Genomic DNA, 25,661 nt, shown 5'->3' on the forward strand with positions numbered 1-25,661 from the left:
CCCCTCTTTTTTTTAAACAGGGAAAAAAGTTGACAACATATTTATTCTGTCATAGATCCAAAAAGCCAAGTCCACATTTTATGGCAGGGGTTTTCTTGGTTTTCTCAACCACACCTTCAAATTTCTTGGCACAGTACAGTCATAGCATTGTGTCATATCCTCGGTCTGTTTTATCAGACTTTATAAATTGATTTTGACTAGATTTTTATCTTTACACAGTTTGGGAAATGGACAATGACTGTTTTAGAAAAACAGCTCTATAAATTGTGCTGTAGTATGTTAGAATAGGTTCTCTGCTTTGCTTTTCCTCTAGTCTACTGCCATTCCTAGATAGTGTCATTTCTCTGATTTAGGACATTGTGTAGCTGTTTTGGGTAGAGTAAAACTGCCTCTAAGTATGTGGAAGTATGTGCAGATTGCTGCACATCACAATTCTCCACCTTGGAATGATGATGCTGAAAGGTACAGTGCAGCTCTGGCCAGCACTTCCTATCTTCCCAGTTCACTTGCTCTTGTCTGTACTCCAATTATTCCATCTAATTAGGACCTTGAAACAACAACTTACTACTTTTTTTTTTGTTTGTCACTAATCTCTTATGTCCTCACACTTCCTTACCGGGGTCAGATTTCATGGTCTGCACTATAATCATTCCCTTCAAAATCCCCTTGACTTACTTGCTTCTCTCTTCTGTCACACTTGCTTGCAAAATCTCAATTCTGATTTAAAGCAAGTGTCTTCCTATACTGCCTCTACCCCGAGCAGCTGCATATTACCAGGAAAGAAAAGTCACACAGCTTCGCAGACTGGTCTCACATAGAATGTATGGCCACAGATCTCAAATTGCTCCTGATTCTGCAGGCAGTCCTAATAAGGAGGACTATTAGATTTGATTTCCCATTCTCAGAGGTAACTGTATAATTCTCTTCTTTTATCAAATCTGCAAATCTTTCCCCTCCACTCACAGTTTCTGGCTTCACTTCATATTACACTGAGACAATTAAAATAATTGGATGCTACCCTCTGTGTCTCCCCATCATTAAATCACCAGCCTACTTGCATCTATACCTGTATTCTTTGCCTGAATAGTGTTACTATTCCTATGTTCAACTCTGCCGCCTTTTCTCGTAATCTTATCCCAGTTCCCCAACCTAAAGATGCTTCTCCCTCATTATCTTTCTCCCTCCTTCATTTTCAAATTTTTGCTTTCTTCTCATTGACAAGTATACTAACCTGCCTTTAAAGTTCCACTTACCATCTTTAAAAAATCCTTCCCTTGACGTGATGTCTTATTCTGGTTGCCACCCTGTTTCTCTCTTTCACTTCTCAGCAATTCTTGTTTAAAAAATTTACTGTAGTTGCTGTCTGCCTTGCTTTATCTTTCTTCATGTTTGTTTAATCAGGTTTCTATTTTTAGTACTCCTGCAAATCTGCTCTTGTTATTAATGATAACTTATAGTTAAGTTATCATTAATATCCATGTTACCAAATACAAAAATCACTTCTATAGCCCCATCTTACTTTCCTTTCAGCATCATTCTATGCACTTCCTTCCTTGAAACACTATTTTCTTCTGATTCCTCTTATACCAGTTTCTCCTTATTTTCTCTCTATTTCACTTTTCATTCCTTTTCTGTTGTTTCTGATTCTACCACATTCCTCTAGACCTCTAAAGGGCTGTACTCTCAGTCCTGTTCATAGACATATATATATTCTCTGACTTCTCTTCTTTTTTTTTTTTTTTATTTGAGATGAAGTCTCACTCTGTCGCCCAGGCTGTGGTTTTGGTACCATCATGGCTCACTGCAACCTCCGCCTCCCAGGTTCAAGCAATTCTCTGGCCTCAGCCTCCCTTGTAGCTGGGATTACAGGTGTGTGCCACCATACCTGGCTAGTTTTTATATTTCTAGTGGAGATGGGATTTTACTATGTTGGCCGGGCTGGTCTTGAACTCCTGAGCTCAGGTGATCCACCCACCTTAGCCTCCCAAAGTGCCGGGATTACAGGCATGAGCCACTGCACCTGGCCTCAGACTTCGTCAAGGCTGATGCTTTCATTATCAAAAACATAGCAATAGCTACCAAATTAATAATATACAAGGTGCTCCAGAATACTAATTACCTACGCAATGTCTTTAGTTAAATATCAAATTTAGTTTTACTCAGAACAGATCTCTTGATCTGGCCAACCCTCAAAACCTCTTCTTCCCCAGTTTTCCACCCTCAAGAAATGGTACTACCCTTCACTTATTGTGCAGGCAATAAATCACCAAGCAATCCCTGATTTTTCTCTTACTCTCTACATTAAATCTATTAGTAAGCCATATCACACCTCAAAAGTGTATCTGTAATTCAGTGATTCAACTCTATTCCTTCTATGAACCATTATCTCTTGCTCAATCTACTGCAGCAGTTTTTTAGCTGCTGTCTGCTTCTGTATTATACTTCCCATCTCCATAGCAATCAGACTGAACTCTTTTTTTCTTTTTTGAGACAGGGTCTCACTCTGTTTGCCAGGCTGGAGTACTCTGGCATCATCTTGGCTCACTGCAACCTCTGCCTCCCAAGGTCAAACCATCCTCCCTCTTCAGCCTCCCAAGTAGCAGGGACTACAGGCACACACCACCTGTATTTTGCATTTTTTGTAGAGACGGAGTTTTGCCAGTTTATCCAGGCTGGCCTCGAACTCCTGAGCTCAAGCAGTCTTCCCACCTCAACCTCCCAAAGTGGTGGGAGTACAGGCGTGAGCTACTGTACCTGGCCTGAACTGTTTTCTTCCTTAGCTGTATTTAACTCTTGGCGGGCATTCAGTAAATATGTGCCGAATAGATGAGCGAGGGCAGGCTCTTTTCTGAAAAAGTTGACAACTGAGAATGTATGCTAGCTTTAAATGATAGACAAATATGTGGCTCTACCTCAGTTGAGAGAAACTTGAATGCTTATTAGGTTACTCTTAGTTTTGTGTTTTTGAGCAATTGTTTTGTACTTTGTGAGGCCAAGTAATTGCTTCCAAATGCAGAAGACTTTCTACTTACCTGCAAAGCTCTTTAGCAGGGATTGGAAAACTACAGCTCACTTGGCACCTATTTTTACAAAACCTGCAAGCTAAGAATGGGTTTTACATTTTTAAAGGGTAACAGAAATATAAAAATATATGAGACAGATTTTATATGATTAACAAAATGTAAAATATTTGCTGTCTGACCCTTTACAAGGAAAGTTTGCTGACCCTTGCTGGAGGCAGTGGCCCTGCCTTCCTCATTAGCGACCTGCTGCTCTCCTCTGCTTCACCTGGGCCTTGTGGGCGTTTGCATTTGCTGTTTCCTTTGTGAGGAACACTCAGGCTTACTCCCTTGCTTCCTTCACATGTTTAGCTGTTGCCTTTGCAGTGGGGCCTTTCCTGAGTGCTTTATTTAAATTCCAATCTCACCACCCATTCCTATACACTTACTTAATCTCCTTTCTTCTTTTATTTTTCCCATTGGACTTATCACTGTCTGACATACCACGTATTTTACTTATGTTCTGTTTCTCTCCAGTAGACAGTAAACTCAATGAGGGCTGAGATTTTTTTGTCTGTTTTGTTTATGGCCATATTTTCAAAGATACTGTCTGGCCAGTAGAAGCTTTTATTAAATATTTGTTGAATTAATGGTAATAGAAGTCATTTTGAGAACAAGTGTTTAAAAAAAGAGTCAAAACCCTTCAGTAAACATTGATTAATTGCCATAAGACAGTGCTCATCTCAGATTTATGGAGATGTATAAAATGGGTCCTTGTCTTCACAGAAATCAGTGTAGTAGTGATGATAAGCACAGAAATAAAAGAAACTAAATTAACATGAGACTAATTATCATGCAGTTTCTTTGCTGATTACAAAAATGTTGATCATTTAAAATCTTTCTGCAGAAGTTAAAAGTGTTTATGTAAAACTCCAAGTAATTAACAGTTCTATGTTCTGTATTGATATCTTTTCTCCTTTTCATTATGGCTTATTTTCTTTAGACAATTAGGGATATGGTTCTGTGAAAATAAAACCTATATTTAGAAAGCCTTTGAAATAGTCTAAAGCATTTTAATTAGCTAAACAACAAGTGAAACTATCATTTTATTTTTAGTTGTTTGGTTACTTTTTGGGCAGGTGTTTTTTAAAGCAACAATTAGGTATTTAGGTAGTATTATAAAATATGTTTTAATTTTTATGTTAACTATGAGTTCTTTGGGGGAAGGTAAAATGAGAGAGTGTGTGTGTGTGCACTTGTGCAATATATATAGTCATTAGTCACTGTAAAATGGAGATAGGTTCTGAGAAATGCATGACTATGTGATGTCATTGTACAAGCATCATAGAGTATACTAACAGAAACCTAGATAGTCTAGCCTACTGCACAGCTAGGCTGTAAGGTATAAACTGTTGGTCCTAGGCTATAATCCTGTACAGCATGTCACTGTACTGAATACCATAGGCAGCGTAACATGGTGGCATTTGTGTACCTAAACGTGTAACATCAGTAATGATAACAGTATTATACTCTTATGAGATCAAATCTTACATGCAGTTCATTATTGACCAAAACATTATCATTATGTACTATATGACTATTATGAATATACATATTCTCCTTTTTTTCTTTTTCTTTTCTTTTTTGAGAGAGAGAGTCTTACTCTGTCGTGCAGGCTGGAGAGGAGTGGCGCGATCTTCGCTCGCTGCAACCTGAGTTTCCTGGGTTCAAGCAATTCTTGTGCCTCAGACTCCCGAGTAGGTAGGATTACAGATGCCACCATGCACGGCTAATTTTTGTATTTTAAATAGATATGGGATTTTGCCATGTTGCCCAGGCTGGTATCAAATTCCTGACTTCAATTGATTCACCCGTCTTGGCCTCCCACAGTGCTGGGATTAAAGGTGTGAGCCACCACATCTGGCCCATATTGTCTATATGTAACGTTTTATAAATACTATAGATGTTTATTATATACAATGCTTTAGCAATGTCATTTTATTTTTAATTATTGTATATTTAAGCCCTAGCTTAAGTTTCTCTTCTTGAGTGAAAACACAGATATCTGAGTGAAACTCGATTGATACTATTTTTTAAATATTTGGCAATAGGGCCGGTCATGGTGACTCACGCCTGTAATCCCAGCACTTTGGGAGGCTGAGGAGGGCGGATCACGAGGTCAAGAGATCGAGACCATCCTGGCCATGGTGAAACCCCATCTCTACTAAAAATACAAAAATTAGCCAGGCGTGGTGGCACGCGCCTGTGGTCCCAGCTACTTGAGAGGCTGAGGTGGAAGAATCGCTTGAACCCAGGTGGAGGTTGCAGTGAGCCGAGATTGCGCCACTGCACTCCAGCCTGGCGACAGAGTAAAACTCCATCTCAAAAAAAAAAAAAAGGCAATAGAAGCATCCTATTTTTTCTTAAATTTGTTTGGGAGATTTTATGGCATAGTAATGCATATAACCACATGTGTCTCTTCAGTAAAGCAAAACATCCAGTAGAAGTGTAGTCTCTGACAAATGTTAGTTTCTTAATAGGAAGGAGTAAGTTAAAGACAGATAACAATAATTCCATTCCTAGATTAATTTTGCTAGATGTTTAAGATATAAGGGAGATATTTATTTTTTAGTGCTGCCATTGTTTTAGAACTTCAAATAAACTATTTTCCTTCAGAGTTTTGTTTTGGGTGGATTTGTCAGTAGGGTATGATTAGTTTCCTTTTTATGCATTTGTTCAACAAATGTTTAATGAGCACCTATGAAACACAAGGAACTGTACTAGGAATTGTAGCTTTTGAAAATATATCAGAGGAGGACCTTAACTTCTAGAAAGGCATGTTCATAAAATATAGTAAGACAGGTTTATCTCCCCTAATATGGAGAACAAGTTAACGTGTTATAAGATATATAAGATATATTCAGTTAAAGTGGTATTGGCGTTAGGAGCATCCATAATAGTAATGATCTAATAGATTTACCTAAATTTGAGTTTGAACTTTAAGAGACAGTGTCTAAGGGTGGCTATAACAAAGTAAATATGGGCAGAGCCTGCTTGGCATAGTCTGTGTTGACTGTTGTTTCTTAACATTGTACATTTAATGTGCATTCATATCCCCTGGGAACCTTGTTAAAGTGCAGATTCTGATTTAATAGGTCGGACATGAGCCTGAGATTCAGTGTTTCTACCAAGCACTAAGGTGATACACATGATGTAATTCATGGATCGCACTTTAAATAGCAAGATGGTGGACCACATTTTGTAAAACTTCTGGTGGCAGATACCAATAAAAATTCAACTACTGTTTTCTTTCCCGTATTTGTTTTTCTCTCTTCTTACCCTTTTGTTTGCTTATATCTGTGTGCTAGTGGAGAGAGTTAAATCTTTTATTCATCATTACATTGCTTATTATAATAGTTGGAAGCTTAGTAATTGTGAATCTAATTTCAAAGCATTAATTTATGTATGAATTGCTCTAATTTCTCCTCTTCCTGCTTGAAGAATGATAAAACATCTATGTGCACTTTGAATTAAATTCAAATTAGTTCAGGCAAAACAGCAGTTGAGAGAGTTTTAACAAATCTACTAAACCATTAAATCTGTGGTGCCTTACAATATGAATTTACTAACATCTGAATTTTCTTGAGAATTTAGATTTAAATAGATGTCTACTTATAAGGAAAAAGAAGAAATTCCCCATTTCACAGGTACTGTTATGTCTCAGAATGTTTTCTCCTAAATATATACTTCAGAAATATCCTTCTTTTACTCTTTTAATGTATATTTAGATGATATTCCCTCTTACATTTCTTCCCAGAGAAACAATATTGGAAAGGATAAAAGGGAGGCAAGAAAATAATTATGTGTCTTTGTCTTTTCTAGTTAATTCATGAATTCAGAACTATACATGTATTTGTAAACACCTGTGTATATACACACATGTATACAGACACACTGACACACACACATAAGAAAGGTGGGGGTAGGAAGGAGATTGATTTAAACCTCTCAAAATTTTCTGTACTTTTCTTGGTTGCCTATCATAGGTAAAACCTATTAATCTTGATGTTTAGTCATCCGTTAGCCTATAGAGTGAAGATGTAGAAATAATAGTGGTAAAACTAAAGATAGGAGACTTAAAATATGAATAGAAAATGTATTACAAAAATCAAAGACCAAAAAAAAAAGAATCAAAGACCAACAAAACAAAATGTGCCATACTGTACTACTTTCTATCTAGTCTGATATAGGCAAAGAACCTATTTTGAGATACAACCGTATCTCTTTTTAAAAGCAACTTTTAAAGAAAATTTTAAAATATATTATGTCTAAAGTAGAAACTATAAAAAAAGATAAAAAAGAAAATAGGCTGGATGCTGTGGCTCATGCCTGTAATCCCAACACTTTGGGAGGCTGAAGCTGGAAGATTCCTTGAGCCCAGGAGTTTGACACCAGCCTGAACAATACAGTAAGACCTCGTCTCTACAAAAAATAAACAATAACAAAATTAGCTGGGCCTGGTGGCATGTCTGTAGTCCCAGCTACTTGGGAGGCTGACATAGGAAGATCACTTGAGCCTGGAAAGTGAGCTATGATTGCGCCACTGCATTCGAGCTTAGGTGAGTAAGTGAGACCTTGTCTTAAAAAAAAAAAAAGAAAAAAAATGGAATTAAAAGAAAAGAGAAAAGGCCGGGTATGGTGGCTCATACATGTAATCCCAGCTCTTTGGGAAGCCGAGGCGGGCAGATCATCTGAGGTCAGGAGTTTGAGACCAGCCTGACCAACACGGAGAAACCCCATCTCTACCAAAAGTACAAAATTAGCCAGGCGTGGTGGTACGTGCCTGTAATCCCAGCTACTCGAGAGGCTGAGGCCGGAGAATTGCTTAAACTCAGGAGGCAGAGGTTGCGGTAAGCCAAGATCGTGACATTGCACTCCAGCCTAGGAAATAAGAGTGAAACTGTCTCAAAAAAAAAAGAGAGAGAAAATGAATTAAAAAAGAAAAAATTGCTTAATGTTTCCATCTTAATATTCTTTCTTCATTATATGTGTGTATATACATCCATTTGGGATCATGCTCTGTATTCTTTAGTTAGCATTTTATTGTGTCTTTTTGGGGTTGATGGAGGTAGTCATTAGTATGCCTATGAGCCAGGTGGAATGCTCACACCTGTAATCTCAGCAACGCGGGACTCTAAGATGAGAGGATCATTTGGGGCCAGGAGTTTAAGACCAGCCTGGGCAACATAGCAAGGTGTTGTCTCTACAAAAATTAAGAAATTAACTGGGCCTGGTGGTGTGTGCCTATAGTTCCAGCTACTTGGAAGGCTGAGGCAGAAGGATCACTTGAGCCTAGGCGTTCAAGACTGTAGTGAGCTATGATCACGCTACTATACTATAGCCAGGAAACAAAGTGAGGCTGTGTCTGTTACAAAACAAAACAAAACACACACACACACACACACACACACACACACACACACACACACACGGTGGTTGGGTAGGATGAGGGCAATGAATTTCTTGAATTCTTTTTTGTGAAACACAGCTAAAAACACCATCACCTAGTTTTATGATTTGTAGGTAAAGCAGGATATTTAAAATTACTCTGATATAATTGTGATAAGAAGTGCTGAGGAATGAAATTGGCTTTGATTGGATTAAACATCTGCTTTCTAATCAAAACATAGTCTAGTAGTTTTAATTTAGTTCTTTATTCCATGTGTCGTAATGCCCCAAATAACCAGGCTACTGCTACAGGCATTAATGATTACCAGCATCATCTGGAATAATTCAGAAATGCAAGATGAAAGGAATTTCTATATCATTTAAATTTTTTTCTCTCTCTTAGAGCAAAAGTTTTGCATGAATGTTAAGAGGAACTTAATTTCGAGGAAAAGCAATTTGATTCATAAAAACAGAATTTCGCTCCATTTCTTCTTCTTTTCTAATGCCAAGAGCCAGTCTGCTTTATCCATTAGTTAATATGATTGAGATCAGATTGTTAAAATGAGAATTAAAAAATTATAGAGTAAGGAGAATGAATATAAACATTATATCTCTTTTTACTTCCTCTGGTGATAACAGATTTCATTATATTGTCTGTGGCTGAATTCTTCTGTAGGTATTGAAGATGGCCAAAAGTGAAGATCTGAAATGTAAATTCTTAGTATGCATTTTCAATGGAGAATGAATTTTTATCTTACCATCTATGTCATTAATTCACGATTTTATCTTGAATAATTTTTCCCAGCTTCATTGTATAACTTGATAAAATAGTGTGCATTTAAGTAAGGTGTACAGCATGATTTGATATATTATGTCATTGTGAGGGATTACCACAATCAAGCTAATTAACATATCCCTCACCTCACATACTTACCAGTTATTTTGTGTGTGGTTAGAACCCTTAAGATTTGCTCTTAGCAAATTTCAAGTGTACCGTACAGTATTATTAATTATAGTCACCACACTATACATCGAATCTTCAGAACTTACTCATATAACTGAAGGTTTGTGTCCTTTGACAAACATCTTTCATGATCTCCCCCTTGCCCAATCCCCTAGAAACCACGATTCTTCTCTATGAGTTCTGTGAGTTTGACGTTTTTGGGTTCATTCATGTCACAGTGGCAGTATTTCCCTTTTGTTCTTGTTTCGAAACAGAGTCTTACTCTGTCACCCAGGCTGGAGTGCAGCGAAGCAGTCTGAGCTCACTGCAACCTCCACCTCCTGGGTTCAAGCAATTTTTTTGCCTCAGTCTCTTGAGTAGCTGGGATTACAGGTGTGCACCACCAAGTCTAGCTAATTTTTTTATTTTTAGTAGAGATGGAATTTCGCCATGTTGGTCAGGCTGGTCTCAAACTCCTGGCCTCGAGTAATCCACCTGCCTTGGCCTCCCAAAGTTCTGGGATTACAGGCATGAGCCACTGTGCCTGGCCTTTTTTGTTTGTTTGTTTTGTGGCTGATAAATATTCCATTTGATTATATATGCCACATTTTCTTTATCCATTCATCTGATGCACACTTGTTTTCACATTTTGGCTATCGTGACTAATATTGCAGTGATCATGAGAGTGCAGATACCTTTTTTGAGATCCTGATTTCAGTTGTTTTTTGATATGTATCAGAAGTGGCATTGCTGAGTCATATGGTAGTTTCGTTTTTAATGTTGATAGAGGAAACATCTTCCTGTTTTCCATAATGGCTGTACCAATTTACATTCCTACCAACAGTGTACCAGGATTCTCTTTTCTCCATATCCTTGCCAATACTTGTTATCTTTTGTCTTTTTCATAGTATCCATTTTAACTGGTATGAGGTGATATCTCATTGTGGTTTTGATTTGCATCTTCCTGTGATGTTGAGCATATTTTCATATTTAGCTCTCCTTTGGTCTGTTGAGCATTTTTCCATATACTCGGTGGCCCTTTGGCCATTGAAAGTCTTCTTTTGATAAATGTTTATTCAGATTCTTTGCCCATTTAAAAATAAGGTTATTTGTTTTCTTGCTATTGAGTTATGTAGATGTTTTGAATATTAACTCCTTGTCAGATAGATTTTCAAGCATTTTTTCCCATTCTGTCAGTTGTCTCTTTACTCTGTTGATTGTCTGCGTTGCTATGCAGAAGCGTTTTAGTTTGATGCAGTCTCACTTGTCTATTCTTGCTTTCGTTGCCTGTGCTTTTGGGGTGATGTTCAAAAAATCATTGTAAACATCAGAAAGCTTTCTTTCTCCTATGTTTTCTTCTACTAGTTTTATAGTTTGAGGTCTTATGTTTAAGTCTCATCAGTTTTGAATCTGTTTCTGTCTATGGTTAGGGATAAAAGTCCAATTTCATTCTCCTGAATGTAGATATCCAGTTTCCCCAGCACTGTTTATTGAAGAGATCATACTTTACCCAAAGTGTGTTCTTGGTATCTCTATCAAAGATCAATTAACTTCCTAAATGCATGGATTTATTTCTGGGCTTTCTATTCCATTCCATTGGTATAGATGTCTGTTTTTATGCTAATACCATAGTGTTTGTTTTGATTACTATAGATTTGTAATATAGTTTGAAATCAGGAAGTGTGATGACTCCAGCTTTGTTCTTCTTACTCATGATTGGCTATTCAGGGTCTATTATGATTGCATACGAAGTTTAGAATTATTCTTTCTATTTTTGTGAAACAGTGCCATTTTTATTTTGATAGAGACTGCATTGAATCTGTAGATTACTTGTACTACAGACATTTTAACAACATTAATTGTTTCAATTCATGAACATAGATTATCTTTCCATTTGTATGTATCTTTTTCAATTCCTTTGTCTTCTAGTTTTTAGTGTACAAATCTTTCAGCTACTTAATGTTAATTCCTATGAACTTCTTGATGCTATTGTAAATAATATTTTTTTAAATTTCTTTTTTAGATAGTTCATTGTTAGTGTATAGAAACAACTAATTTCTGTATATTTTGTATTCTGCAACTTTACTGAATTTATTATAATAGTTTAATAATTTTTTGTGTAGGCTTTAGGGTTTTCTATGTATGAGGTCATGTCATCTGCAAGTAGAGATAATTTATCTTTTTATTTTCCAATTTGTGTGCCATTTAGTTCTTTTTCTTGCCTAACAGACTAGGACTTCCAATATTCTGTTGAAGAGAGGTGGCGAGAGTGGGGCTACCTTTTCTTGTTCCTGATGTTAGGGGAAGAGCTTTGAACTTTTCACCATTAGGTATATCAGCTGTGAGCTAATCATATATGGCCTTTATTGTGTTGAGGTACATTCCTTCTTTACCTAATCTATTGAGAGTCTTTATCATGAAAGGATATTTAATTTTGTCAGATACTTTTTCAGATGATTGTGTGGTTTTTATCTTTCTTTTTTTTTTTTGAGACGGAGTTTCGCCCTTGTTACCCAGGCCAGAGTGCAATGGCGCGATCTTGGCTCACCGTAACCTCCACCTCCTGGGTTCAGGCAATTCCCCTGCCTCAGCCTCCTGAGTAGCTGGGATTACAGGCACGTGCCACCATGCCCAGCTAATTTTTTGTATCTTTAGTAGAGACGGGGTTTCACCATGTTGACCTGGATGGTCTCGATCTCTTAACCTCGTGATCCACCCGCCTGGCCTCCCAAAGTGCTGGGATTACAGGCTTGAGCCACCGCACCCAGCTGGTTTTTAATCTTTCATGCTGTTAGTGTGGTATATGACATTTATTAATTTGTATATTTTGAACTATTCTTGCAAATTCCACTTGATTATAGTGAATGATCCTTTTAATGTGCTGTTGAATTCAGTTTCCTAGTATTTTGTTAAAACTTTTGCATCTAGTTTCATTAGGAATATTGGACTGTAATTTTCTTTTCTTATAGTATCCTTATCTGGTCTTGGAACAAGATCAATACTGGCCTTTTAAAATGAGTTTGGAAGTGTTTTTGCCTCTTTACTTCTTTGGTTGAATTTGAGAAGAGCTGATACTAGTTTGTCCTTAAACGTTTAGTGGAATTCACCTGTGAAGCCTGTTTTTCTTTGTTGGGAGGTTTTTAACTACTGCTGTAGTCTTCTTACTTGTTATTGGTCTGTTCAGTTATTAATATTTCTTCACTTGTCCAGGTACAGTGGGTTACACCTGTAATCCCAGCACTTTGGGAGGCTGAGGCGGGAGGATCACTTGAGGCCAGGAGTTGGAGACCAGACTGGGCAACACAGCAAGACCATGTCTCTACAAAAATAAAAAAATAACTAATTGCAGTGGTGTATGCCTGTAGTTGTAGCAACTTGGGAGGCTGAGGCGAGAGGATCCCTTGACCCCAGAATTTTGATGAACTGTTTTGGTATCATTGTGCTCCAGCCTGGACAACAGAGCAAGAACTAATCTCTTTTAAAAAAAAAGTCTTCATTTTTTTTTAATCATTCAGTCTTGTTAGGATATATGTTTCTAGAAATATACCCATTTCTTGTAGGTTATCCAAGTTGTTAGTGTATTATTTTTCATAATATTCTCGTATTCCTGTTTATCAGTTGTAATGTCTTCTCTTTCATGTCTGATTTTATTTATTTGAATTCTCTTTCTCAGTTATTCTAGCTGGAAGTTTTTCAATTTTGATTATCTTTTGACAAACAGCTATTACGTTGATTTAAAAAAAAATGTCTTTCTAGTCTCTTTCATTTATTTCTTGTCTTATCATTTCCTTACTTTAGCTAACTTTGGGCTTAGTTTGTTCTTTTTTTCTATTGCCTTGAGGTATAAAGTTAAGTTGTTTATTTGAGATCTTTTTTTTCCTTGAAGTTTATTACCATAAACTTGTCTCTTTGAACTGCTTTGCTGTATTTTATAGGTTTTGGAATGTTGTGTTTCCATTTTATTTGCCTGAAAATACTTTTTGACTCTCTCTCTCTCTCTCTTTTTTTTTTTTTTTTTAAAGTTGGAGTCTCATTCTGTCACCCAGGCTAGAGTGCAATGGCACAATCTTGGCTCACTACAACCTCTGCCTCCTGGGTTCAAGCAATTCCCCTGCTTCAGCCTCTAGAGTAGCTGGGACTACAGGCATGTGCCACCACACTTGGCTAATTTTTGTATTTTTAGTAGAGATGGGGTTTCGCCATGTTGGTTAGGCTGATCTCGAACTCCTGACCTCAAGTGGTCTGCCTACCTCGGTCTCCCAAAGTGCTGGGATTATAGGCATGAGCTACCGCGCCCGACCTTTTTGACTTTCCTTTTGATTTCTTCTTTGACCCAATAGTTTCATTAAGAGTATCTTGTTTACTTTCCATATATTTTTGAATTTTATAATTTCCCTCCTGTTCTTAATTTCTAATTTTATACCATTGAAGTTGGAAAACATACTTGATATGATTTTAATATAGTCAGCCTAACATATAATATATTCTGGGGAATGCTCTGTGTGTACTTGAGAAGGCTATGTTTTCTGCTGCTGTTGGATGGATGTTTTGTATAGTCTGTTATTTGCTCTATACTCTTATTCAGGTCTGATGTTTTCTTATTGATAGACTGAGTGGCATATCCATTATTAAAAGTAGGGTAGTAAAGTCCTCTGATATTATTGTATTGCTATCTGTTTCTCTCTTCAGTTCTGTATTAGTTTTATATATTTAGGTGCTCTAAGGTTGGATGCATATGTATTAATACATTTACAACCGTAATATTCTCTTGATGAATTGACCCATTTATTGTTATATAATAACCTTCTTTGTCTGTTGTGACTGATGGTGACTGAAAGCCTATTGTACCTGACATAAGAAAGGCCACTGTTATTCTTTTTTGGTTACCATTTCCATTGAATCTCTCTTTTTATCCTTTTATTTTCAGCCTCTGTGTATCCTTATGACAAAAGTGAGTCTCTTTTAGGCATCATATTGTTGGATACTTACACAAAAATCTGTTAAATACTCTGTATCTTTTAACTGGAGAATTTAATTCATTCCAAGTAATTATTGACAGGTTAGGCCATTTTTTTGTTCTCTGGCTGTTTTCTAGATCCTTTGTTCCTTTCTCTCTTGCTGCCTTCCTCTGTAATTTGATGTTTTTTTTTTTTTTTTGTAGTGGTATGCTTAATTCCTTTCTGTCTTTTTTATATTACCGGAGGTTAGTTTTCTTTGTGGTTACCATGAAGTTTACATAAAATACAACAGGCTGTTTTAAGGTTGTAATAACTAAACTTTAATTACAAAAATTCTACAATTTTACTTTTCCCTCCTTCACAGTTTATGCTACTGATGTCACACTTTACATCTTTTTGTATTTGTGTACTTATTAACAATTGTAGCTATAGTTCTTTTTATATTTTTGTCTTTTAACTTTTATACTGGTTAAAATTGATTTATGTAACAGCATTACAGTATTCTCAATTTGACTGTATATTTATTTTTACTAGTGAGTTTTATACTTTAATGTGTTTTAGTGTTTTTGTTTGTTTGTTTTTATTTTTTAAACAGAGATGGAGTTTCACCATGTTGGTCAGGCTGGTCTCGAACTCCTGACCTCGTGATCTGCCTGTCTTGGCTTCCCAAAGTGCTGGAATTACAGGCATCAGCCACCACACCCGGCCTTGTTTTCATGTTTTTATTTAGTGTCCTTTAGTTTAAACTCACAGAATTCCCTTTAACATTTCTTATGAGGCAGGTCTAGTGCAATGAACTCCCTTAGCTTTTGTTTGTCTAAAAATGTCTTTATCTCTTCTTTATTTCTGAAGGACAGCTTTCTTATGTATAATATTCTTGGCTGGCAATTTTTTACCTTTTAGCACTTAGATGATATAATCTTGTTCCCTCCTGTTCTGCAAGATTTCTGCTGAGAAATCCGCTGATTGCTTTATTGATGGTGATAATGGTGGTATGTGTGTTTATTGGGGGTTTCCTTGTATTTTATAGGTTGCTTTTCTTCTGCTGCTTTCAAAATTTCCTCTTCGCCTTTGATTTTTCAGCATTCACTTATAATGTGTTTCAGTGTAATCTTTAACTTGAGCTAGATGTCCATATTTCTTTTAAGATTTGAGAAATTCTCAGGCAACATTCATTTAAGTAAGCTAGATATGTCTTCTGTTCTCTTTTGGGACCTTGATAACGCACATGTTCATTCATTTGATGCTGCATCATAGTCTCTGTATGCTTTTGTCATTTTTTAATTCATTTTTCTTTTTTGTTTCTCTAGATAATTTTAAATAATGTGTTTGAGTTCATTGATGCTTTCTTCTGCATAGCCTAGTTTCCTATTGAAGCTATTAATTTTTTTTTTCAGTTATCAGAGTATTCTTCAGTTGCAGGATTTCTGTTTGGTTCTTTAGAGTTTCTATTTCTTTATTGAACTATTTGTTTTGTTCATGTATTGTTGTCCTGTTTTGTGTTGAGTTTCCTGATTTTTGTTTTTGGGTTCTCTTGAATCTCATTGAGTCTTTAGAATGATTATCTTTAATTCTATCAATCATTTCATGGATCTCCATTCCTTTGAGATCATGCTGTCACTGCCTTAAAGCACTGGTTAATTTTAGCTTTGTTAAGAGTGAGAAAACTGAGGACCAGGCATGGTGGCTCACGCCTGTAATCCCAGCACTTTGGGAGGCTGAGGCAGGCAGATCACTTGAGGCCAGGAGTTTGAGACCAGCCTGGCCCACATGGCAAAACCCCTTCTCTGCTAAAAATACAAAAAATAGCCAGGCTTGGTGTTGCATGGCTGTAATCCCAGGTACTTGGGAGGCTGAGGCATCAGCATGGCTTTAACCTGGGAGGTGGAGGTTGCAGTGAGCCGACATTGCACTACTGCACTTCAGCCTGGGCAACAGAGCAAAACCCTGTCTCAACAACAACAACAACAACAAAGTGAGGAAAATCAGACGTTACGTGCTCTCAGATCTGAGGCAGTGTCAGTTACACAACACCATTATTTATTATTTTTACCTAAAAATGGAAATGGAATATATTCAAGTCTTTAAAGCTAATATTCAGTATCAAAACAAACAAAAAGCAAGAGATATAGAGAAACAAGTTGAATTTCACCATGAAGAAACAAACATACGATCTAGAGTGTGAGTCATTGTACATAACAATTGATTTCTTTTAATAAAAAAAAATCACTGGCATTCAAAAAGGGTACTTTGGAGGAGGTAAGAGACTTTTCTCTAGATTAGTAGGGATTTGAAAGATCTAACAAATAAGCAAAATATGTGGGCATTTTTTTGTATTTTGATTCAAATAAAGTAGCTATAAGAATAAACTTTGAGACGAATGTGGAAATTTCAAATATGGACTATATATTGATATTGAGGAATTATTAATTTTGTTACAATTTACATTGTTAAAAATGCTCTTTTTTGGAGATGCATAAGGAAGCATGTGTAAGGGTGTAATGATGTGGTGTCTGGAATTTTAAATGATGGCAAAACATGTAATGTGCTTAGGAATAAAATATATACACATCTTTTATGGAGGAAAATATAACACTTTGTTAGAAGCCTTTTAAAGAGACCTAAACAAATAGATAATACAGACTGACTTACAAGTTTTTAACTTAATGATGGTACAAAAGTGGTACACATTAGCAAAACCATACTTTGAGTTTTGATATTTTCTTATACTAGCTATATGTAGTATCATACTGTCTTGTGTTGCTGGACAGTGGCAGTGCCACAGATTCCAGTTAGCCACACAACTAGGAGGGTAAACAACTGATATTTTCAGATTTGGTGTATTAAATGCATTTGGACTTAGGATATTTTCAACTTACAGTGGGTTTATTGGGATATAGCCCAATGGTAAGTTGAGGAGCGTCTATAGTATGTTAATGAATTGAAAGATCCAAAGCATGAAATTTTTCCCAAACTTATATTGCTTCAGTGTAATTGGAATCAAAATCCCAGAGGCTGCTGTTGGATTTTTTGTTGCTGTAGTTGGTTGGTTGGTTTGGTGGAACTTGTTGGGCTAGTTCTGAAATTTCTGTGAGAAGTGTAAAGGGCGAAGAATAGCTAAGATGGTTTTCAAGAAGAAAAAGGTAGGAAGCCTTACCTTACTAGTTACTTCTGGTAAAGGTATAATAATTAAGGTAGTATATAGATCTGTCACAGGAATATACAAACATAACCGCAAACCAGGTACACATGTATATAGAAACTTTGTACACATGCCAGAAGTGGCAATGCATGTAAGTATTCCTGAGAAAATTCATTATAAATACATGTAAAAAATGAAATTTTATTCTTTTCTTACACCAGATCCCCCAAAATGGAAGTATATTCTTCACTCATAACATACATAACATCAGTTTCAGATGGATTAATGACTGCAGTGTAAAAGACAAAGTTTAATGTAGTTTTAGGGGAATATCTTTATAAACTTGGGATGGACAAGATTTTTAGAGATGCCACGGAATTGTACATTATAAAGGAGAAGACTGATACATTTGAAATAATTAAAAATTTTAGGCTGTGGCACATGCCTGTAATCCCAATACTGGGAGGCAGAAGCCAGTGGATTGCTTGAGTCCAGGAGTCCAACACCAGCATAGGCAACATAGTGAAACCTCATCTCTACTAAAAATACTAAAAGTTAGCTGGATGTGGTAGCACCTGCCTGTAATTTCAGCTGCTCAGGAGGCTGAGGTGGGAGAAATCTTGAGCCTGGGAGGTCAAAGCTGCAGTGAGCTGAGATTGTGCCACTGCACACTAGCCTTGATGACTGAGTGTGACTCCATCTTCAAAAAAAATTTTTTTTAATTCTATAAATGAAAAGATGTAAAGAAATCATAGACTAGAATAAAATATTTACATAACATATAACAGATAAAACATTATCTTTAATGTGTAAAGAATACCTATAAATCATTAAGAAAAAGATATCTTAATTCTAAAAATGGACAAAAGATATGAATAGCTATTTCACAGAAGTGGAAACAGGAAGGACCAAATACTGTAAGATAAGATATTCAGCCTAGGTGGTTAGAAACATGCATTTTAAAACTATAATGAGGTACTGTTTTTTTTTTCTGCGAGATTGGAAACATTTAGAAAGTCAGTACCATGCATTAGTGGATGTGAAGAGGTATAATGGGCACTGTTATGCACTGCTAGCAAAAGTATAAATTAATATAGCGTCTTGGAAAATAAAATAAGGTGTACCTGCTGTATGTCCTAGCAATTTAGTCCCTAGGCCTACACATTGGAGATGTTCTTTCACAGGTATATCAGAGTGTACCTAGCAGTTACTTAAAATAGCAAGAAAATGGAAACAACCCAATTGTCATCTTCTGGGGAGTAGATTAAAATAACTGCCATATATTATTTCATACTTCGGTGAAAGTGGAGAGGATTAAAAGATACATTACACTTTGAATGGTCTAAATCTAGAAACATATTGAAAAGAAATAATGTTGAATATCATTCTGTACTAAAAAAAAGGGAATAATCATCAGTAAACTTTATAAAGCTCAAAAACATATGAACTATAAATGAACAGTTTATATATATATATATACATACACACATTATATATGTAGCAAAACAATAATAAAAGCAAGAGGGGTTTAAACATAAATTTTGAGATATAGATTGTTCTTATTAATGGAGGATAGACCAATAGTAGAGAGAGACACAATAGGGAGCTTCAGAAGTAAGTGCAATGTTCCATTTCTTAAGCTAGGTTTCTAGATTTTTGTGTCATTATTTTATATACAACTACAATCATATACAGTATATTGAATGTTTGAAATATTTAATAATGGTAAAATTAGAGTTGTTTTACCAAACTTTCTTTTTCTATCAGCCATTCTAATATTTCAGTGCAGTGATGTCAGGAGACTGCTTCCATATTTCCAAAATCTCCGATTCAGTTTCTTTTTAGTCATTGCAAATTATCCCATGCCTTTCTTTTGTTTTATGATTTCATTGTTCTTTATAGAGTACCTGCTGAAATACATATTCTTTAGGGGAAAACTTATTTTCATGAACAAATGTGCTACCATTGATGGAAAAGAATTTGGAATTGTTGAGAAAATTTGCAGCATGTATTTATTTGTTGGTTTTCAATGATTCTTTATTGTCACTGGTGTAAGTCTCTAAATAAATATATTCATTTCTATGCATACATATGCAAAGCTTCATTTTTCTCCTTCTATCATTAGGCAAGTGAAAGACCAGAATAAGAAGGTAGCAAATCTGAAGCATAAGGAACAGGTGGAAAAAAAGAAGAGTGCACAAATGCTAGAGGAGGCTCGACGACGGGAGGACAATCTCAACGACAGCTCTCAGCAGCTACAGGTTAGAACATGAGGAAAATCTGAAAGGATCGGGTGAAGAGATTTTATCCGTAATCGCATGTTGTTTTTCTCTTTATCTTTATCCTCCTCTTTTTTCTCTAACCCTGCTTGCTGCCTTCCTCTCAGACCAACTGTTTAGCAGTGAAGGAATGGCTTTAAATAGAAAATGCAAGTTTTATTCCACAGCTTTATGAGGACACCTCAGCATAGGAGAGAGTTCATCTTGCTTCAAGTTGATCACATGTAATTGGTAAGTTCAATGACAGTTTAATGAGTGGGTGATATCAGGCTTCAGGGTTGTCAGTATAACTCTCGGCCAGTTCCATTCATTAAAATGGATTGCTAATCTTAGTTTGTGCCTTTTTCCTTTTTTCCATTTTTCCTTTCTCTTTTCCTTCTACCTCTCTTACCTCCCTCTTTCCTTCCTTTCTTTTTTTAAATATTCAGTTTAGCGAGAATGTTTTATAGTCATACAGGATGTGACTTATAAACTATATTTTTTCACTTCAGTGGAGTGATAATTGATGCGTAAACCTGATTATTCACACATTAATTAAATGAGGCTCAATAGCAGCAGTAGCAGCTACCATATTATAAGAGCCAGTTAGGTCCTCAGTATTTGAAACTAGGCTCTGGTCATTCATTTTGTTCTAACCTGCACAGTAATTCAAATGGAGCAGGTGGTATTATGTACATTTTGCACCTGAGAAAATAAATTCAGAAACATTGCATTACTTACATAAACACAAATGACTTCTAAGTAGCTCAGCCATGATTTTAACTGGGACTTTCTGAATCTGTAGACTATCCTCTTTGTCTTGATGATAATGCTTCAGAGTGAAGGTTTAGATTATAGGGAAGAATACCATAAACATGTTGGAGTCTCTGAAACTCTTGGTAAGACTGCTAAGCCACTAACAGATTGTTTTTCTCTAGTTAACAATTTCTAATTGGGTCTGATACCATGTGTATGCCACAATTACAATCTTTACTAGGCAGATTTGGAGGAGTTACTATCTAGAAGTCATTTTGAGGCTTTACAGCAAATTCATTTAAGACATGAAGAAGACTCTACTTTTTACTTATTTTTCTTATTCCTTTTTTATGTAACTTTTACTGATTATAGAAAAAGTATAAATTTTCTCAAATGCATCAAATTTTGTAAAAAGCAGCATACCAAGTTTTCCTCATCCTTGCCAAGAGCAGTTAATATTGGTAATGTTCTCATCTTTCTGTTCTTCCTCCGTTTTTTTTTTTTTTTAACAAAATTCAAATCTGATGAGTGGAAAATATTTCATTTTGTGTTAATTTAGGTTTCTCTGATTACCAGTGACATCTTTTTTTCATGTCTTAAATTTTCTTTTGTTTTTAAATATAATTTAAATCTCTCTTCCATGTTAGCTTTTCCTCCCATGGATTTTTTGCTTAGTTTATCCCCATTTTGAGAGTATAAATTTACACATAAATAGTGTTAAGTTTTTCTGTGCTTTCATATTTTTAGCTTTACTTTTTAATTTAATTCATTCTATGGTATTTGTGTGGTGAGGATATTTTTTCTTTATTGCTAACTTCACTAGAATGTTTATAGGAAATTATTTCATTGCTCACAAACTTTAATTGATGTCTTTAGATTTTATGAAATTGTTGATTAGTCTAAGATTTCAATTTAATTTCCCTTCTTGAACTATGGCCACATTGTTGTTGTTTTTTTTTTTGAGGCGGAGTTTTGCTCTTGTTACCCAGGCTGGAGTGCAATGGCGTTATCTCGGCTCACTGCAACCTCCACCTCCTGGGTTCCAGCAATTCTCCTGCCTCAGCCTCCCGAGTAGCTGGGCGTACAGGCATACGCCACCATGCCCAGCTAATTTTTGGGTTTTTAGTAGAGACAGGGTTTTACCTTGTTGACCAGGATGTCTCGATCTCTTGACCTCGTGATCCACCTGCCTCGGCCTCCCAAAGTGCTGGGATTATTGTTTTTTAATTATAGAAAATATTTATTTTGTGATAAGGCAAGCCCATCATTATGTTAGCACTTTAACTGTTTCATTTGTCTTCTCTTCTCATGGCTGCCATTTAATATGTTTTAGCCATCTGTCTTTATAAACCAAAGATACTCTTCTGATCCCCTGTCAGTTGTTAATGATAACATATGTTAATGATAACATATGCTTTCATATGTAATCTCTTATTTCCTGTTTATATAAACTAAAAGATAAATGAGATAGATATTATTTATTTATTTAAATTTTACACATAGGGAAAACTAATTTAGAGTGGATGACTGACTTTTCCAAGGTGTCTGAGTAAATGATAGATACCAAAGTTAGGAAAAAGATAGCTGATGTCCATGTGCAAGTTACACAGAGATGTAATTCATTCAAATACAGTGAAAAGAGCACTGGACTACAAGTTAGGATACTTAGAATCTGATATCAGTTTTTTAACTAACTACTCAGTTACTTAAGTATATTTCTTTTTATTTATGTGTTTATTTATTTATTTGCTTACTTACTTTAGAGACAATCTCACTCTGTCACCTAGGCTGGAGTGCAGTGGTGTGATCCTCCTGCCTCAGCCTCACAAGTAACTGGGACTGCAGGCTTGTAATTCTTTAGTTTTTTTGTAGAGATGAGGTCTCACTATGTTGCCTTAGGCTGGTCTTAAGCTCCTGGCCTCACGTAATCCTCCTGCGTCACCCTCCCACAGTGCTAGGATTATAGGTGTGAGCCACTGTGCCTGGCCCCATGAATCATAGAGATCACAATCTGGGTATTAGGGATACTCACTACCACTGGGTTGTCATTTATAACAACATAATTAAGAAATATAGCCAGGCATTGTGGCTCATACTAATCCTAGTGACTCGGGAGGTGAGGTGGAAGATCACTTGAGACCAGGAGTTCAAGACCAACCTAGGCAACATAGTGAAACCCTGTCTCTATAATTTAAGAAATTAGCCTGGCAGGATGGTGTACACATGTGGTCCCAGCTACTTTAGAGGCTAAGGTTGGAGAAATACTTTAGCCCAGGAGTCAAGGTTGCAGTGAGCTGTGATAATACCACTGTACTCCAGCATATGTGACAGGGCAAGATCCTGTCTTTAAAATAAATTAAATAGAAATAAAAGAAGTTAGAAATTCTTGGAGAAATGACACATTCCAGGATTGGAGCAAGAAATGTACAAGGTAAACCTAAATTAGTGGTTCTCAAACTTGGGTGCATTGGAGTTACATGGAGGGCTATTAGAAAAATAGATTGCTGTCTCCTGTCCCTAGGGGTTTTGATTCAGTAAGTATGAGGAAAGCCCCAAGAATTTGCGTTTCTAACAAGTTCCTAGGTGATGATAACATTGCTGGACCAGGGACCACATTTTGAAAAGCACTGCACCATAGCATCATGTGATATCAAAAATTAAGAACCTTTCAAAGACTACTAGGGTCATATAAGGATGGACAGAGAAGCAAGAATGAAGGGGCTGTCATTGGCCTAGGATAGACAGTTAGAGCCTAAGAAAGACTAATGGGTACAGTTGTTTAAAACAAGTAAAGTATTTTTAAAAGGAGAAACTTCATAATGAAACTATAAATATAATTTGGAGATTGCTGGGACACCAATGCCCTAATGAGGGAATTGCAGTGAGGGAAACATTCGCCAGTTTTTGATAGTTTATTGAAGCTGAGTGATGGTGACATGAAGTTTATGGTATTATTTTCCCCATACTTTTGCATGTTTGAAATTGTTCCTAATAAAATGCTGAAAAAGAAAGATATCATTTAACCACTTGAAATTTTCATGTCTCTAAGATGGGTCTTAAGACAGATTAAGACTTCACTCCTTGGAATTTAGTTTGTCTTTAAGTTCTAAACCAGCTTTTTAACCATATTTACGTAGCCCTGGAATGGAGCCCTTGACTCTGGCTTAGTTTCTTTTTTTTTTTTTTTTTGAGTTGGAGTCTCCCTCTGTCACCAGGCTGGAGTGCAGTGGCACGATCAGTCGGCTCACTACAACCTCCGACTCCCTCGTTCAAATGATTCTCTTGCCTCAGTCTTCTGAGTAGCTAGGATTACAGGCATGTGCCACCACTCCTGGCTAATTTGTGTATTTTTAGTAGAGACGGGGTTTCTGTATGTTGGCCAGGATGTTCTCAATCTCCTGACTTTGTGATCCACCCGCCTCAGGGTCCCAAAGTGCTGCAATTACAGGCGTGAGCCACTGCACCCAGCTGACTCTGGCTTAGTTTCTTAGCCAAAGTCCTTATTTGTATTTTCCCTTTACTTGAGAAATATTTTCTGTATTTTTCAAGTAACTTTTTTTTTCATATTTTTGCTTGAATTTCATGGAGTTGGTTTCTTCACTTTTTAAACTGAAGGTAATATACCTTTGCTTTTGTTTAAAAATTATAATTTTAAATTAACATACTAGAAAAACTAATCCATAGCATTTATTTGTTTACATTCCTCTACATTTTTTAAACTTTAATTTTATTTATTTGTAATAGCTATATGTATACATATACTCTTTTGTATCTTGCTTTTTAAAAACTTTATATCATTTAAACATTTCCAAGAGTTATGTGTTTCATAATAATGCTTATACTTATTATTTTCAATTGAATCCACAGTTCAGTAGCTTTGTACACGCTCCTCTTTCTCTGGACATTTCTTAATTTTCAATTTTCCCAGAACAAATTTGTACAGATAAATTGTACCCAGTTTGGTGATTTTCTTTGGCTATTTTTCAGAGCAGACTTACTCAGTCAAAGTATATGAAGTGTTGTAACTTTTCCCAAATTTCTATTACCAAAGGTAAACTAATTTATAATACCCCCAGCAGTTTGCAGGCATTCTATTTTCTCGATAGTCACTTTGGTTCTATTTAATTTTTTGCTCATTTTACACACATATAATGATGTCTTCAAGTTGTTATATTTTATCTCTTCAGTGACACGTTTTGTTTTTCACATGTAATGATTTATTATCTGAAATTTCTATGTCGAATTTTAATTACATATGCTACTTACCATGAGGATCTTTGTATGTCACCTACTTTGAATTGATTATGTTATGAATTACATTGAGGAATGATGATTGTTATATATTTTTTCTTTTGGAATTTATTAGATTTTGTTGTTAAACCTCTTTTTAAAAAAAAAGTCTTTTAATTTGCTTATCTTGTCCTTTCAAGACTATTTTTTCATTTAATCTCTCATTTGCAATAGAGTGAAACATATTAGTTTCTTTTAATTCTTTAGCTATGTGGATGTTTCTTGTAAATATTCATTGCTTTAATGCCTGTGGAATTTATTTGATATATCTTATAAAATGTAAATTTAAAGTACTCTTTCTTTACCCTGATACCCAGTTCTCTTGGTAGCATTTAGTAAATAGGTATTCTTTAACAAAATTTTTTAAATCTACCTATTCATATGCTGGATAATCACATAGAACTTCTAAACATAGAAATTTCCATTTTATTCTAGATTTACTATTTTGGCTTTAATGCAATTTTTATTTTTTTTATTTTTTTGAGACAGAGTCTTGCTCTGTCCCCAAGGCTGGAGTGCAGTGGTGTGATCTCAGCTCACTGCAACCTCCGCCTCTCGGGTTCAAGTGATTCATCTGCCTCAGCCTCCCAAGAAGCTGGGATTATAGGCAGAAGCCACTACGCCTGGCTAATTTTTTTGTATTTTTAGTAGAGATGGGGTTTCACCACGTTGGCCAGGCTGGTCTCAAACTTCTGACCTCAGGTGATCCACCTGCCTAGGCCTCCCAAAGCGCTGGGATTACAGGTGTGAGCCACAATGCCTGGCCTTTTTGCATTTCTTTTGTACTTTGTTTACAAAGTTAGTAGGTCGTCTTCAACATCATTAACTTTATCTTAAAACCTTTTTTCTAGATGAATTTATCAATTT

General features: G+C 35.9%; 1 protein-coding gene across 32 annotated transcripts in view; it reads left to right on the forward strand.

Moving 5' to 3' along the window:
* ERC1 (ELKS/RAB6-interacting/CAST family member 1) overlaps window positions 1–25,661 on the forward strand; it is a 518,863-nt gene that overhangs the window by 206,420 nt on the left and 286,782 nt on the right. For all 32 annotated transcript variants that reach the window (XR_013522487.1, XR_013522495.1, XR_013522490.1 and 29 more), the window contains one exon: window positions 19,616–19,751. Coding sequence is in view for 16 of the 32 variants with exons in the window: in XM_078338382.1 (XP_078194508.1) it covers window positions 19,616–19,751 (136 nt within the window). In the remaining 16 variants the exon portion in view is untranslated. The remainder of the gene's footprint in view (window positions 1–19,615; window positions 19,752–25,661) is intronic.

Source organism: Callithrix jacchus, chromosome 9, assembly GCF_049354715.1.
Source record: "Callithrix jacchus isolate 240 chromosome 9, calJac240_pri, whole genome shotgun sequence".
In the NCBI taxonomy this organism is placed as follows: domain Eukaryota; kingdom Metazoa; phylum Chordata; class Mammalia; order Primates; family Cebidae; genus Callithrix; species Callithrix jacchus.